Below are 12,746 nucleotides of genomic sequence, written 5' to 3'. Positions count from 1 at the left end.
ACACTAGAATAAAAGTACTTTCATTTGACCGCTTATTGATTTCACTCTGGAAATGACATCTCCTATTTTTAGCTAGAATATTTGCTTACACATTAAAAATGCATTTAGAGAGATGGTTTGTGATTTTTAAAAAAATTTTATTTTTTGCCAAATTTATGAGCAGATGGGTATGAGGTTCTTATTCTAAATCATTACAGAGATACAAATTCAGACTTAGGGGAGTTTGAAAGAATTGCTTTGTCTGTTATTTTGGGGAACTGGTATTTTCAGGACTGTCAACAGAGCACTGTCATATTCTGGCCTGCAGTTCCACTGTGTTTGTAGTTAATGCTAGAAAATGTGTCATCTTGTTCTCTTAGAACCTGATGATCACCTCACAGTGGCTGAGTCCCTGAAGAGAGAATTTGATAATCCTAACACTGCAGACCTCAAATTTCTGGTGGATGGAAAGTACATTTATGCACATAAAGTTCTTCTCAAAATTAGGTAAGGAATCATGTTTTGAGACTTTAAATAAAACACATTTTTTAAAACAATGTTCATGTGCCTATGTTTGATGCTTCAGTGATTACAAATATGTATTTGTGTGTCTATGTATATACATGTAATGTGTGTGTATATATATTATTTGCAAACATATAGTGCATTTGAAGGCACACATTATACATGAAACAGGAAATAATTGAGATCATATAAGCAAGTTCTGGCGGTGTGGTTCAGGGCATAAGTGCTAAAGGCGTTTTTCTTTTCTTTTTGTCTTTTTTGGGTCACATCTGGCAATGCTTAGGGGTTACTCTTGGCTCTGCACTCAGGACTTACTCCTGTCAGTGCTCGGGGGACCATATGGGATGCTAGGGATTGAACCCAGATGGGCACATGCAAAGCAAACACCCTACCCACTGTACTCTCGCTCCGGCTCCAGTACTGAAGGCTTATTACATAGGTTTTCTGGGACCCAAGTTATATATGGTTTCTCTGCACACAAGGAATTCTTAGATAGGAGCTGATTTTCCTACATTTTGACCCAATTCTGAGATGAAGTTCCCACCAGCCCCATTGCTTCTTGGTCTATCAAGGGTAGTATCTGAGACTACATGCCCAGAGGTGACATGGTATTCGTCAAGTTAAGGATTCTGTGCTGGAAGATGTCCACCCTCTGTTCGTATATGACAAGACTGGAAAGTGCCAGTTGCAAGCCTGGGATGTGCCCTGTACTTTTGAACAATTGGCTGTGAATTAGAGGTTCCTTTGACTTCCCCTATGGGTTAAATCACTTTGCCTGAATTGCTCACAGCATTCAAAGCAGCATTTTATTTACTCAACTACCAGTTGTTTATCAAAAGTAGAGGATAGCTGGAAGGAATCGATGCTTAGGGGAAGGCTGGGGAAAGGACATGGAACTTCTGTGCTCTATCAGCACTCACCTACCTGAATCTTCAGGTGTGAACCACCCCGAAAGTTTGTTGAATAGCCTACTCTTGGATTTTTATGGAGGCACCTTCATGCAGTCTTGGTTGAGACACTCATGGGCCACTGGCAGTTGATTCTCAGTTCCTCCTGCCTTCCCAGAGGCTGTTGGGGGACTGAATGTCATAATCACATGGTTGTTCCTCTAGGCACCCTGCCCCCATCTTTAGGTGGGGTCCAAAAGTCACCTCATTTATATAACCAGAAAATAACTTGGTCATTCCCATCACTTAAGGAGAGTCCTTGCATGTTAGCAGCCATGCAGCAGAAAAGGGGCCAGAGAGCATCTATTTCTTGTTAGGAATCACGTTTTCTTAGCAGCCCTGGAGCCATGACAAGTAGACTCCCACATGGTTGCTCCAAGAGCATGTTCTGTATTCTAATCATGAGTAGAATAAAATTTCTGGGCTAGGAACAGCTCATCGATGGTCATACTCCATCTGGGTGCATCTGAGGTGCTGAGCACAGGCCTACCCTTGTGAAATCACTTCCCCAAATCAAGGTATAGGGAAATTCCACCACTCCCCAAAGATCCCACATGCCCTAGCTGTGGGCAACCACTGGTCTTTCTGTCATGTTCAGTAACATATCCTGGGAGTTTATGAAAATGGAATTCTACAGTACATTTTGTGTCTAGCTTCTCCCTCATTATTATTGAGAAAAATCATTATGTTGTTAGGGAACAGATATTTAAATCGTTTTATAAGGAATCCCAAACTCAATGTGGCATTTTGGTTTCAAGTTCATCTCTTAGAGCAGACTGGGAAGTATTTCTTTGACTTTGATTGTCCTCCACAAACCTTCACTGAATTGGGAGTGGGGGAGAGGGGGAAGGGATGAGATCCGGGAAGAATTAGTTTGCTAGGGCTGTTCTAACAGCACTGCAGACTGGGTGGCTTCAATAGAAGTTTACATAATAGTTCTGGTGGTTACAGATCTAAGATCAGGGTGTAGGCAGAATGAGTGTCTGAGACCTCTGGGGCTCTACGGATGGTCTGTGGTGTCCCTTGGCATGTGACAGCTTAATGCCAGTCTTCATGTGACTTTCTTCCCATGTGCATGTCTGTGTCCAAATCCTTTACACCCTTTACTTGTGAAGTAAAATAGTTTTCTTTAGGGACCTGTGGTGAGGGAAGGGTGTGTTAGGAGGAGGAGACAGAAGAGAGACAGAGAGAAAGAAGGAAAAAAAACATACACAGACTTCTTCCCACAGAGGGGAGAGCTCAGAGTCTCCCAGAGTCATAACTTGGCCAGCTGAGTGCAACAACCACATGTGGCCCCTAGACTCCATTTTCCATATTGAATTAGGACCCACCCCACTACTTCATTTTAACAGGATGACCTCTTTGAAGATACCATCTCCAAGTGCTGTTATGTTCTGAGGTTAGGACTCCAACATAGACAGATTTTGAGGGGGTGAAGCCAAATACCACTTCATCCCATGGTGAGAGAGAGAAGGGGTGAAAAAATATGACTCCAGCTGCCAGAGAGATAGCCCAGGGGTTAGGGTGTTTTCTTTGCATGCATCTGGCCCCAGTTCGAATATTCCCCCAGCACTCAGTATGATTCTCTGAGCACTGCCAGGGGTCATTCCTGAGCACAGAGCCATGAGTTTCCTCTGAGCACCACTGAGTGAGATGCCTTCCCCTTCAGAATAAAAATTTGACTCGAGAATTTACAAAATAAGCCCACCGAGTTTCCAAAAGTTCTGCTGAGTGAAGTTGGTGAGGGACGGGTAGATGCCTGGGAGCCTGCAAGGCCTCTGCCCAGGGTGGCCTGGGGCAGCTCCCCCATGTGGTGGGCATGCATGCATGTTCTTCTCAGAGAAATGAGTCCCACAGACTGGAACAGAATTGAGGAACCTGGGTAAGGGTGTGAAGTGGTGCCCCATGGGCAGAGTCGGGAATGGTGCCCCTGTTTTCCTTTTGCTGCTGTTGTTGTTTTCCTTCCTTCCCTTTTACACTGCATGAAATGGATGCTCTGGAGGGTCTTGTGGCCTTTCCCTAGGAGCCAGGACCTGACTCACTTCTCTCTTCCTTCAGGTGCGAGCATTTCCGTTCGTCTTTGGAAGACAATGAGGATGACATTGTAGAAATGAGTGAGTTTTCGTATCCCGTTTACCGAGCCTTCCTGGAATACCTGTACACGGACAGCATCAGCCTCTCTCCTGAGGAGGCAGTGGGTAATGGCCACGGGAGTTTGGAAAGCAGTGGGCAGAGTTTCGGGTGCCTGGCACGGCGGTTTCTGGAGAGCCTAAATGAAGTCAATGTGCAGCCCAGCCCCGGGCTTTTCTCCTGGGTGTTGAACCCAAACTCCTTTTCCTTGTGACCTTTTTTTATGCCAAGGTTGGATAGAATAAGCAGGATGAAGTATCAGAGCATCAGGTGTGTACGTTGTGGGCGTTTTCTTCCTTACACACATCTTCAGTGACTTGTTAGCTACCACCCGGCTGCCCCACAGAGATTTGTCTTTTAAAGGACCAAGTGCCTCTAGTCCTTAGTCTTGTGGATCTCCTTATTGGTGAACTTCCCTACCACACGACTTCCCACTAGGTCATTCTGTTCTGAAGGTAATGAGGCATGTTCATCTCACCTCAGGCCACGAGGCTACGAAGCACAGAATCAAAGACAGCCTGGCACAGAAGCACCAACCAGCCAGGGAATGATTTCTGTAAGGAAATAGAGAGTTTGAGCCCCGTCCCGACTTTGAAATGAAACGTTCATTTAAACCATTTAATTCCATTAACACTTTTCTCCCTGATGAATGTTAGCTTTCCTTCAGGTAAGCAGAGGATGGATTTCTGAAGTTGTTAGGGTTTTCTTCCTTCCCTCTGTCGGTGTTTTAGTGTCCATGCCCATGGCACAGCTCCCTGCTGTGACCAAACTAGGTGGAGGAGAGAGGATTCCTTGGCTTGGTGCAGCCTGCAGTGGACCCTAACTCCAAATGGATAAATATAGGGCGGCGGGGGAGGGGGCTCAAGAAGTACTTTAAGGGTATTATTCTCCCATGCTTGCAGGAATCTCCTTTCTGTTTTCTCTCTTCCTAAAATAAGCTCTACTTTATCCTCAATTGGAAGCCAGCTTCCTTCACTTTCCCCCCCTACCTTTTAAATAAATGCTTGCCTTAAATGGAAAAAAAAATGAAGAAAGTGCATTAGGCAGAAACCTAAGGATAGCACAAGGAAGCAGGCCGTGCAGATAGCCAAGGAAGTGCCTTCTGAAACACAGGAAACAGGAAGTGTAAGGTCTGGGGCAGGAACAGATTTAGCATGTGAGCAAGAGGAAGATCGGATGGTTCAAACGGAGGGAGCAGAACTGATGGTGGTGCCTCAAGTTTATTTGTTTTGCTATGCCAGAGATTGAACACTAGACCCCACCCCTGCAGGACACGTGCACTTCCACTTAGCCGCGTCCCTGGAGAGTTTATTCCTAGTGCAGTAGAACACCTTTGAAGCATGAGATGAAGGTTATATTATTTTTTTAAATAATAGTTTATCATTTTCATAGTTTTCAGCGACTTAAACAAGATGGTTTCTTTTTTTCATACACAGTGCAGCATGCCCCTGCATGTGGTCCTGTGCTGATGGGCTGATTCAAGAGTGTATTTGCATTACAAGTGGCAGGATGGAGAAAGGGAGGGTGATGGTGATGAAGGACAGAGGCCAAATTTCAGGATCTGTTAAGAAAGAGTCCTGGAGGTGTAACCCAGTGATAGAGCACAGGCCTTGCACGTACAAGGTCCTGAGTTTGATCCCCAACTGGGAGGAGAAGTGGGAGGAAAAGGGTCCTTGTCAGTTCCTTTTACAGCAAAATCAAAGCCATACTCAAACTGAATGCATAGAAAGTGGGAGAAAGTGGTAAGTTGTTTTAGACCAATAGTCTGTTTGGCGAAGGGAGCATGGATTTGGATATGGGGAGTAGGGAGGGAATGGAGTTGAGGCAGTTCCTATCACCAGTTTGATGTGATTAGTTCCTAAAAGCATGATCACTGTTCAGGTGTGAGATGATGGTGCCCTGGGTTTGGGTGGTGTGCAGAGGATGTGCTAGAAGGAGATCAGATTCTGGATATATTTTTAAAGGTGGCTGATGGGACTTATGGGTGGTTTGGGATGTTGGGTGTGAGGGTAAAGGCGAAGGATGACAGCCCTAAGGTATTTGGCCCGAACAGTTGGGTTAGTGAAAGTATCATTTACACAGATGAAAAAAAAAAGGAGAGCAGTGTGTTTTGGAAAGTTTTAAAGTATAAAAGGAGTGTAAGCTGCCTACTGGCATTTTGCTTATCTGTGTGGCATTTTAACTTGCTTGTTCCTCACATTTGTAGGTTCCTGGGCAAGAGTCCAAAATGGAGACCCCCACACCACATATCTAAAATTATTTATAAATATAATTTTGAAAGTTAACATGTCAAGTATATTCAGATAAATATTGGTATTGGCAATACATCTGGAAAAATATGATTAATTCTCAAGCCTTGAAAATATTTCCTTCATTATGAAGAGAAAAGCCAGGTTTGAATTTTCCATGGATTTTAGAAGTGCAAGGTTCCTTGAAGTTCTGTGCTGGCACACAAGGCTTCAAAGTTTGCATCCTGCCATATTTCTTTGTCTGTTACTGTGACACTTTGTGTTACTACAGTGTGAGCACCCCAGCTGGCATGACCGTGCCCTATCTACCCCACCCCAGCTCACTCTTGCCTGGGACTCTGCACATTGCTGGCGTGCTCTGGAGAGGAATCCTAGGCATGGGCTCAAGCAATACAGTCTCAGGATGCCAGAGTGTGATCCTCTGTGTGACCTGCAGTGAGGGGATGCCCAGAGGAGCAGAGCTTCCCTCTGGGGCAGGAGCTCAATCAGGTCTTTTCTTAGCACAGATGTGTCTGGATTTGTCAGACTGGAGTGTGTGAGTGTTGAGAGAACTAATGTAAAACAATTGAGCCATTTTCAACTCTCAAGACTTCTGAAAATTTCACTCTCCACTAGGGGTTCTAGGCCTTTTTTCTATAACTTTGATATTTTTTCCTAACAGTGAAAGGATCACCATGCTTTCTGTTCTATTGCATATAAAATTGTATCCCATTACAGAATTTACTAATACAGAGGAACAGTTAATGGTCTAAGATTGATTGGCCCTTGCTCTCTGTCCCTTCAGGTCAAAGTCCCTCGTAAGAAAAGTTAGCTTGAAGTGTATATGGAGTTTTCTAATAGCTGATTTAGCTCACCTTTTGATTATTCTGCAATTCAATTCTGAATGTTATCTTAGTGAAAGGACTGCTGCAGGGACGTCAGGCAGCTAAGTGTGTGATACTGAACCCATTCAGGAAGGGCAGAAAGTACCTCAGAGTATTTCTGGCCAAGCCATGTACCGCAAACACTATGTATTAACCAGCGATGAGCTGTTTCTAGCATTCTTTGTGCTAGTCAACAAATTTGGGAATGAAGATTTAAATAGCAGAACTGACATTTCTGACAGGACTATTTAAAATGCCCACTGACTTAACCATTCTTGATTGAAGTACTTCATAGTATACCCTGGAATAGGTTAAAATTAACTTTATTAGCAATATCCTTGTAAATTGAGTGCAGATGACAGATAATATAACAGGAATCAGAAGATTCTGTAGATTGTGTTTATAACTGCGAGGTTGCAGATCACTTATAGAAATGGGTGAAGTTGAAGCCTAAAGATTGAACCCTTAGATCCAAGTATATTAGGAAATCAGGAAAAATGGCTCTGGAAACAGTAACTAAAGAAAGAAAAATATAAGCAACAGAGTGTTCCAAGCAGGGGATTTGATGGTCAGTCACATCAAATTCTGTATAAATGCTGAGTTGGATGAAACTGAATATGAGCAGGCCTTGGATTCAGCACTGTGGTAGCCATTAATGAGCATCACGTGCATACAGTCAGAAAACAGAGGGCATGGAATTCTGTTAAGTGGCTTGAGGTGAGAATGGGGCATGGGAGGGGGAGGTGAGAAAATCCAGGCAGCAAATAGAAATAATTTACCCCAGGAGGTTTTTTTCAAATGAGAAGTAAATAGGGTGACTGGAGGAGACGTGTGTCTACAAAGGTTACTCTTTCCCTTCTGAAATAGATGGACATTACTAGAGCATGTGCGAGGGCCCATGGAAAGGACCCAGGAGATGTTGGTAACAGGAGGGATATTTCTAGGAAGAATATTTAAGCCCTCCTGTTTTTCACAGCTGCTGTTATCTCAGGTCAGCTACATTCTTAGATCAAGCCTTACACTTTGTGGAAGCCATATCTATTTATTTGCACAGCTCATCACTAAGGATTATATCCAAGATAATGTCTACATCATCTCAGAAACGTTAGATCAGTTAAGGTCAGGATGCTTAAAATTACTACATCTAATCAACGTCTCTTTCTACCAGGATTGCTGGACTTGGCTACATTTTATAGAGAAAACCGTTTGAAAAAGCTCTGCCAACAAACCATCAAGCAAGGAATCTGTGAGGAGAATGCCATTGCCCTGCTCTCAGCTGCCGTCAAGTATGATGCACAGGTGAAAAACAGACAAACAAACAAACAAAAAACCCTTCTACTGAGCTGACTTTTGGTACATTTGAACTAATAATTCAGGCTCAGAATTAGGGTTATCCAAAACTGCTGGTAAGAGTGAGGATTGCTGTAATTCTAGGGGTTCCTTCTGGCATCATAATGCTTTAATCAGGAATGGGTTCAGGCCATTCCTGGCAATTGTTGACCTGGCTCCGATAGATCTGAGGTTTAATGCTTGGGTCTGACAATGTAGTGCCTTGTGGGTTGGGGGTACTGGGGACCATCAGGGTTGCACACTGCAGTGCTTGAGGACGTGAGTGCTGGGGACCTAACCTAGGAGCTCTGTGTTCAAGGCATGTGCTGCAGTGCAGCTCTTTGAGTTATCTCCTTGGCTCTAAAGATCTATTTAAAAAGATTTACTTACAGGAATTTCTTTTAAGGAAACAACCAGGATTTGTGTGAAAATTTAGCTTCAAAGATACTTTCTGCAGCCATTTATAATTTTTAAAAAGTAGGAAAAGTCAATGTTAACAATACATCATTTTAAACTATATAAGGTTAACACTGAAATTATGCATGTAGGCAAGAAATATTACTATTTATGAGACTGTGGTCTTTTCTTTCAATTTTTAAAAATAGAAACAGCTTGGTTTAAAAAGACTAAACATCTTTACATTTAAAGTCATTTAAATGAAAACTATTTACAGTAACAATTACACAGAAAAGAAACAACTCTCTCTCTCTCTCTCTGAGTACTGTGGGATTGTGGGGGTTCATTTCCGTATTTTGTTGTTTCTAATCTATCTACAGTGAGCATGTATTGTTTTGCTATAAAGGAAAGAGAATCTGTCCTAAGAGTTAAATCTTTAGGAAACAGGCCATACTTCTTGGAGTAAGTTTCCTTTTGGTGTAAGGATATCCTCTCCTTTGGTTAAAAAAACAGGGACACTTTAGTGGTGACAGGAAAAAAAAGGTCACTAATCTTCAGCTTATATAAATAATACTATGCCTATTAAAGAAAATTTGGAAACTGCAAAAAGTATAAGGAAGGAAATGACTCATCATCCTGAGAACATTAACATTTTCACACAGTTCCTTCTTATTTTTTCCCTGTTATGTATGTATCTCTGAATACTCTATTTTTCTGCTTAACAGTGAAATAAGAAAGGAAAACAAACAAAAAACCTGATCTACCTGGAAGCACATTCAAAACCATAGTAAATGTTTGTCTTTTATCACGGGAAAACCACTGATGAAAGATCCCATTGGGTATAGACAGTATGCAGAATGCTTCATGACAAACAAGATCTGCTTTGAAGAGAGTTGTTGAAGTCTTAGCACTGGGTGCCAGTGGGTTATAGATGATACAGTGGGCCCACAGTGTTTCTATGTGCAATAGACTTCATTCCTGACTTTTTTCATATTCCCTATTGATATGAATTATTTGTCTTTTACTTTCCTATCAAGTAAGCTCCTTGAAGAATATAGGCTCTTTGACACCAAGTGAAACAATGCCACTGTGTGTATAGTAGGTCCCCACTAAATATGTTTAGTGGAATGGAGCGATAGTACAGGTGTTACGGCACAAGGCCAACCCAGGTTTGATTGCTGGCACCACATGTCAGTCCTCTGAACACTTCCAGGAGTGACCCGAGCACTGAGCTGGGAGTAGATCCCGTGTTTATAGCACCTCACTAATGTTTAATGAACATTCAGCTTTGCCTGTAGAGATACTTTATTTTACTACAGCTTGCTTATTGTTTATTACAGTCTGTATTAATGTAGAGGACTACAAGTAAAAGAGTTAAAATACGTGTAACTTTTATAGTATTTATAAATAATACAGTATACAGAATATAAAAGGGCATTAGGTTTTTTTGTGCAAGTAGTACTTTCTGCTCTTGGCTCTGTGCTCAAGAGCAGTCCTGGCATGGCTTGGGGAATCACTAAAAAAATTTTTTTTTAAGATCCTCAAGCATCTTTTTATTAAAGAAATATAGATTTGAAATGTTTATGGTAAAATCTTATCAATACTGAACAATTATGTAAATAAATAGTAATTCTGTGAGAAGACATCTCAGTCTTATTAATTTTGGTGACATCTTCCCAACCACATCTGATCTTCAAAATCTTCTTCCTGAAGTATGGCAGGAACAGTTTTGCTTTACCCATCAGGATGACGATTGGAAGGAAAACAGCTATCATAAAACTTGGAGGTTTGCACCATATAAATTCACTCATGTCTACTCATTTATTCCAGGCAAATCAATGCATGCATTGCGCCAAAGATAAGGGCAACAATTCCCAGATCGCTCTAAATATAGTCAAATATTCTCCATGTCAAAGAGTTTCTAACAGATTGAATAGATGTCACAGCTAAAAGAGCTAGTAATGCAAGTGTAATAATCCCCACAGGTACATAAAATTCCATTCTCCAAACATCATCCTCAATCCAGGCATCTTCTTTATTTTGTTGGACCTGTTTATACACCCAGTTTAGCAGTATGTATCTGTCAGATCACCTCATTGAATAGGTCAAACTATAAATTGCCTGCAGTACAGCAAAAAGGAAGCTGAGAAGCCCAAATTGCTTTCTTGTTAACATCCACTTATCCAACCAATTTGGGAATCTCTTATACTTGGTTCCATTCCAAAGCTGTACAATAGCTGCTATTACACCTGACAAATAAACCAGTGCAAAGAAGGTGATGGAAACTATTGGCAAAACTTTGTTGATGACCAAGATTGAAATCTTATATAAATATTGTTTATGGAATTTCACATAAGGGTATGTAACCTCTCTCATTATAGTATAAGCAAATGTCAGAAAGGCCACAACAGCAGCAATTTTTAGTGGTAAGCGCCACATTGGAAAGAGCTCCTGTTCTTCTTGAGGTTCTGGGGGGCAAACATATTCATCAAAATGGGTTTTTTTGGTTGTTGTTTTCAAGTCCAAAACCACAGGTCTTTTCAGCATGCCTGAGTCTCCTGAATCTTTATTCAAAGACTTATCTTTTAGACTTCTCCCAGGCTTCATTTCCCAATGTTCTTGGTTTGTGATGTTTAGTTTGCTCTCCATAGATTCTATACTGTAGTATGGATTCAACCACCCATTCCTCAGTCAGACCGGACGTGTATGCGACTTGCAACGGCTGCCTGGCACTACCATTCAAAATTTTTATAAATAAAAGACAGTGTATTTTTTTTGATATTTTTATTTGCTGACTAATAAGTAGGAAATTCTTTTTTAGAAAATTGTTTCTCATCTAGACTACCACTTAAATGCATAATCAACATAAGACAGTAATTACTTGGAGCACAGTTCACATCTTGTTTAATTCTCAAAATAATCTTACAATATGTATGTACTATTAGTAGTCCCAATTTGTCAATGAGGAAACTCATTTGTGTAATTCAGCAAGATTAACACAAACTAGTAAATAAAAAGCTGGAATAAATTCCAAAAATATACAGGTAACTCTGATTCTCTATTGTCCCGCTTATTTTAAAATTAGGAACTTATTCATGATTCAGCAAATATTTACTGCTTTTTTGTATGCCTGACACTGTCTTGGCACTAAGGGTAGAGCAATAGGCAATAAATAAATAAAACAAATAATAAATAACAAACTATAGTATGTCAGATGGTGACAAATGGGGAAAAAAGTAAAGTAGAAGCATCAGGCTGAGAATACAAGGGAAACTTTAGTGATTCAGGAGGAGATATCATAGAGACAGAAACAAAAGTTGAAGGATTTGGAAGGAGCTCTGAAATCATGTATTGGACCAACACCTCAGATAAAGGACAGAGCAAGATAAAAGTTATGGGCCCAGCTAACTGGGTGTGCTTGGTATAGAATGGAGGAAGTTAGGAAGAGCTATAGGCAAGTGAGATACATGATGGAGGATGGGCATGTGTAGAAGAAGGCAGGACCTGCAGAAAACAACAGACAAAGCTTAAGAGATATGATTTCTAATCCTTGTGAGTCAGTGGAAACTTTAGAGATGAGAAGACATGATCTGACTGACATTAGGAAATAATCTGCTTTGCTGAGAAGAGCATGAAGGTGAGCAGGGCGGTTGGTTAGGCTGTTCCCACCAGGGTATGGTGGTGGTTCAGGTATGGTGGGGCTCAACCAAAGGAATGGTGGAAAGTGAAATTGTAATCAATAGGATTTGCTAATGGATGGATGTTGGATGAAGAAAACATCACAATATAGGAGCTGGGATATAGCTCAAGTGCTTATTAGAACATGCAGGGTCAGTAACCTCACACACTGGGTGTCTTCTGGTCACCCCAGGAGTGAATGACTCCGAAGTTTGTGGACTGAGCACCTGAATTGTGGATTTGTGTCTGTGAAGGCACCACTATCAGTATTGCTAATTTGTACTTACAATAAATGCTTAAGTTGAAAATATTGTTTATGTGTTTAAAGAAGAAAGATTAGGAATTGTAATCCAAATTACAATCATACTGTAGCACTGTAGCACTATCCTCCTGTTGTTCATCGATTTGCTCGAGCGGGCCCAGTAACATTATGAGACTTGTTACTGTGTTTGGTATATCGAATACTTCACAGGGAGCTTGCCAGGCTCTGCCATGCGGGCAAGATACTCTCTCTGAGAGGGTGGAGGAATCGAAACTCGGGTCGGCTGACTTGGACGCATGCAAGGCAAACACCCTACCCGCTGTACTATCGCTCCAGCCCAATTACAATATACATGCATATTATAATCCTTGTTAGGTTTATAATATGC

The 12,746-nt window shown here is 41.4% G+C and overlaps 1 protein-coding gene and 1 pseudogene across 7 annotated transcripts in view; one reads left to right on the top strand and one right to left on the bottom strand.

Moving 5' to 3' along the window:
- Positions 1 to 12,746, top strand: part of RCBTB2 (RCC1 and BTB domain containing protein 2) — a 49,983-nt gene that overhangs the window by 34,902 nt on the left and 2,335 nt on the right. For all 7 annotated transcript variants that reach the window (XM_056109635.1, XM_056109651.1, XM_056109624.1 and 4 more), the window contains 3 exons: positions 360 to 486; positions 3,510 to 3,649; positions 7,862 to 7,992. In XM_056109635.1, coding sequence (XP_055965610.1) covers positions 360 to 486; positions 3,510 to 3,649; positions 7,862 to 7,992 — 398 coding nt within the window. The remainder of the gene's footprint in view (positions 1 to 359; positions 487 to 3,509; positions 3,650 to 7,861; positions 7,993 to 12,746) is intronic.
- Positions 10,303 to 11,067, bottom strand: LOC130019301 (STEAP family member 1B-like; annotated as a pseudogene).

This window comes from Sorex fumeus, unplaced genomic scaffold (genome assembly GCF_029834395.1).
Source record: "Sorex fumeus unplaced genomic scaffold, SorFum_2.1 ptg000008l, whole genome shotgun sequence".
In the NCBI taxonomy this organism is placed as follows: Eukaryota; Metazoa; Chordata; class Mammalia; order Eulipotyphla; family Soricidae; genus Sorex; species Sorex fumeus.
This window is presented reverse-complemented; position numbering and strand designations above follow the sequence as displayed.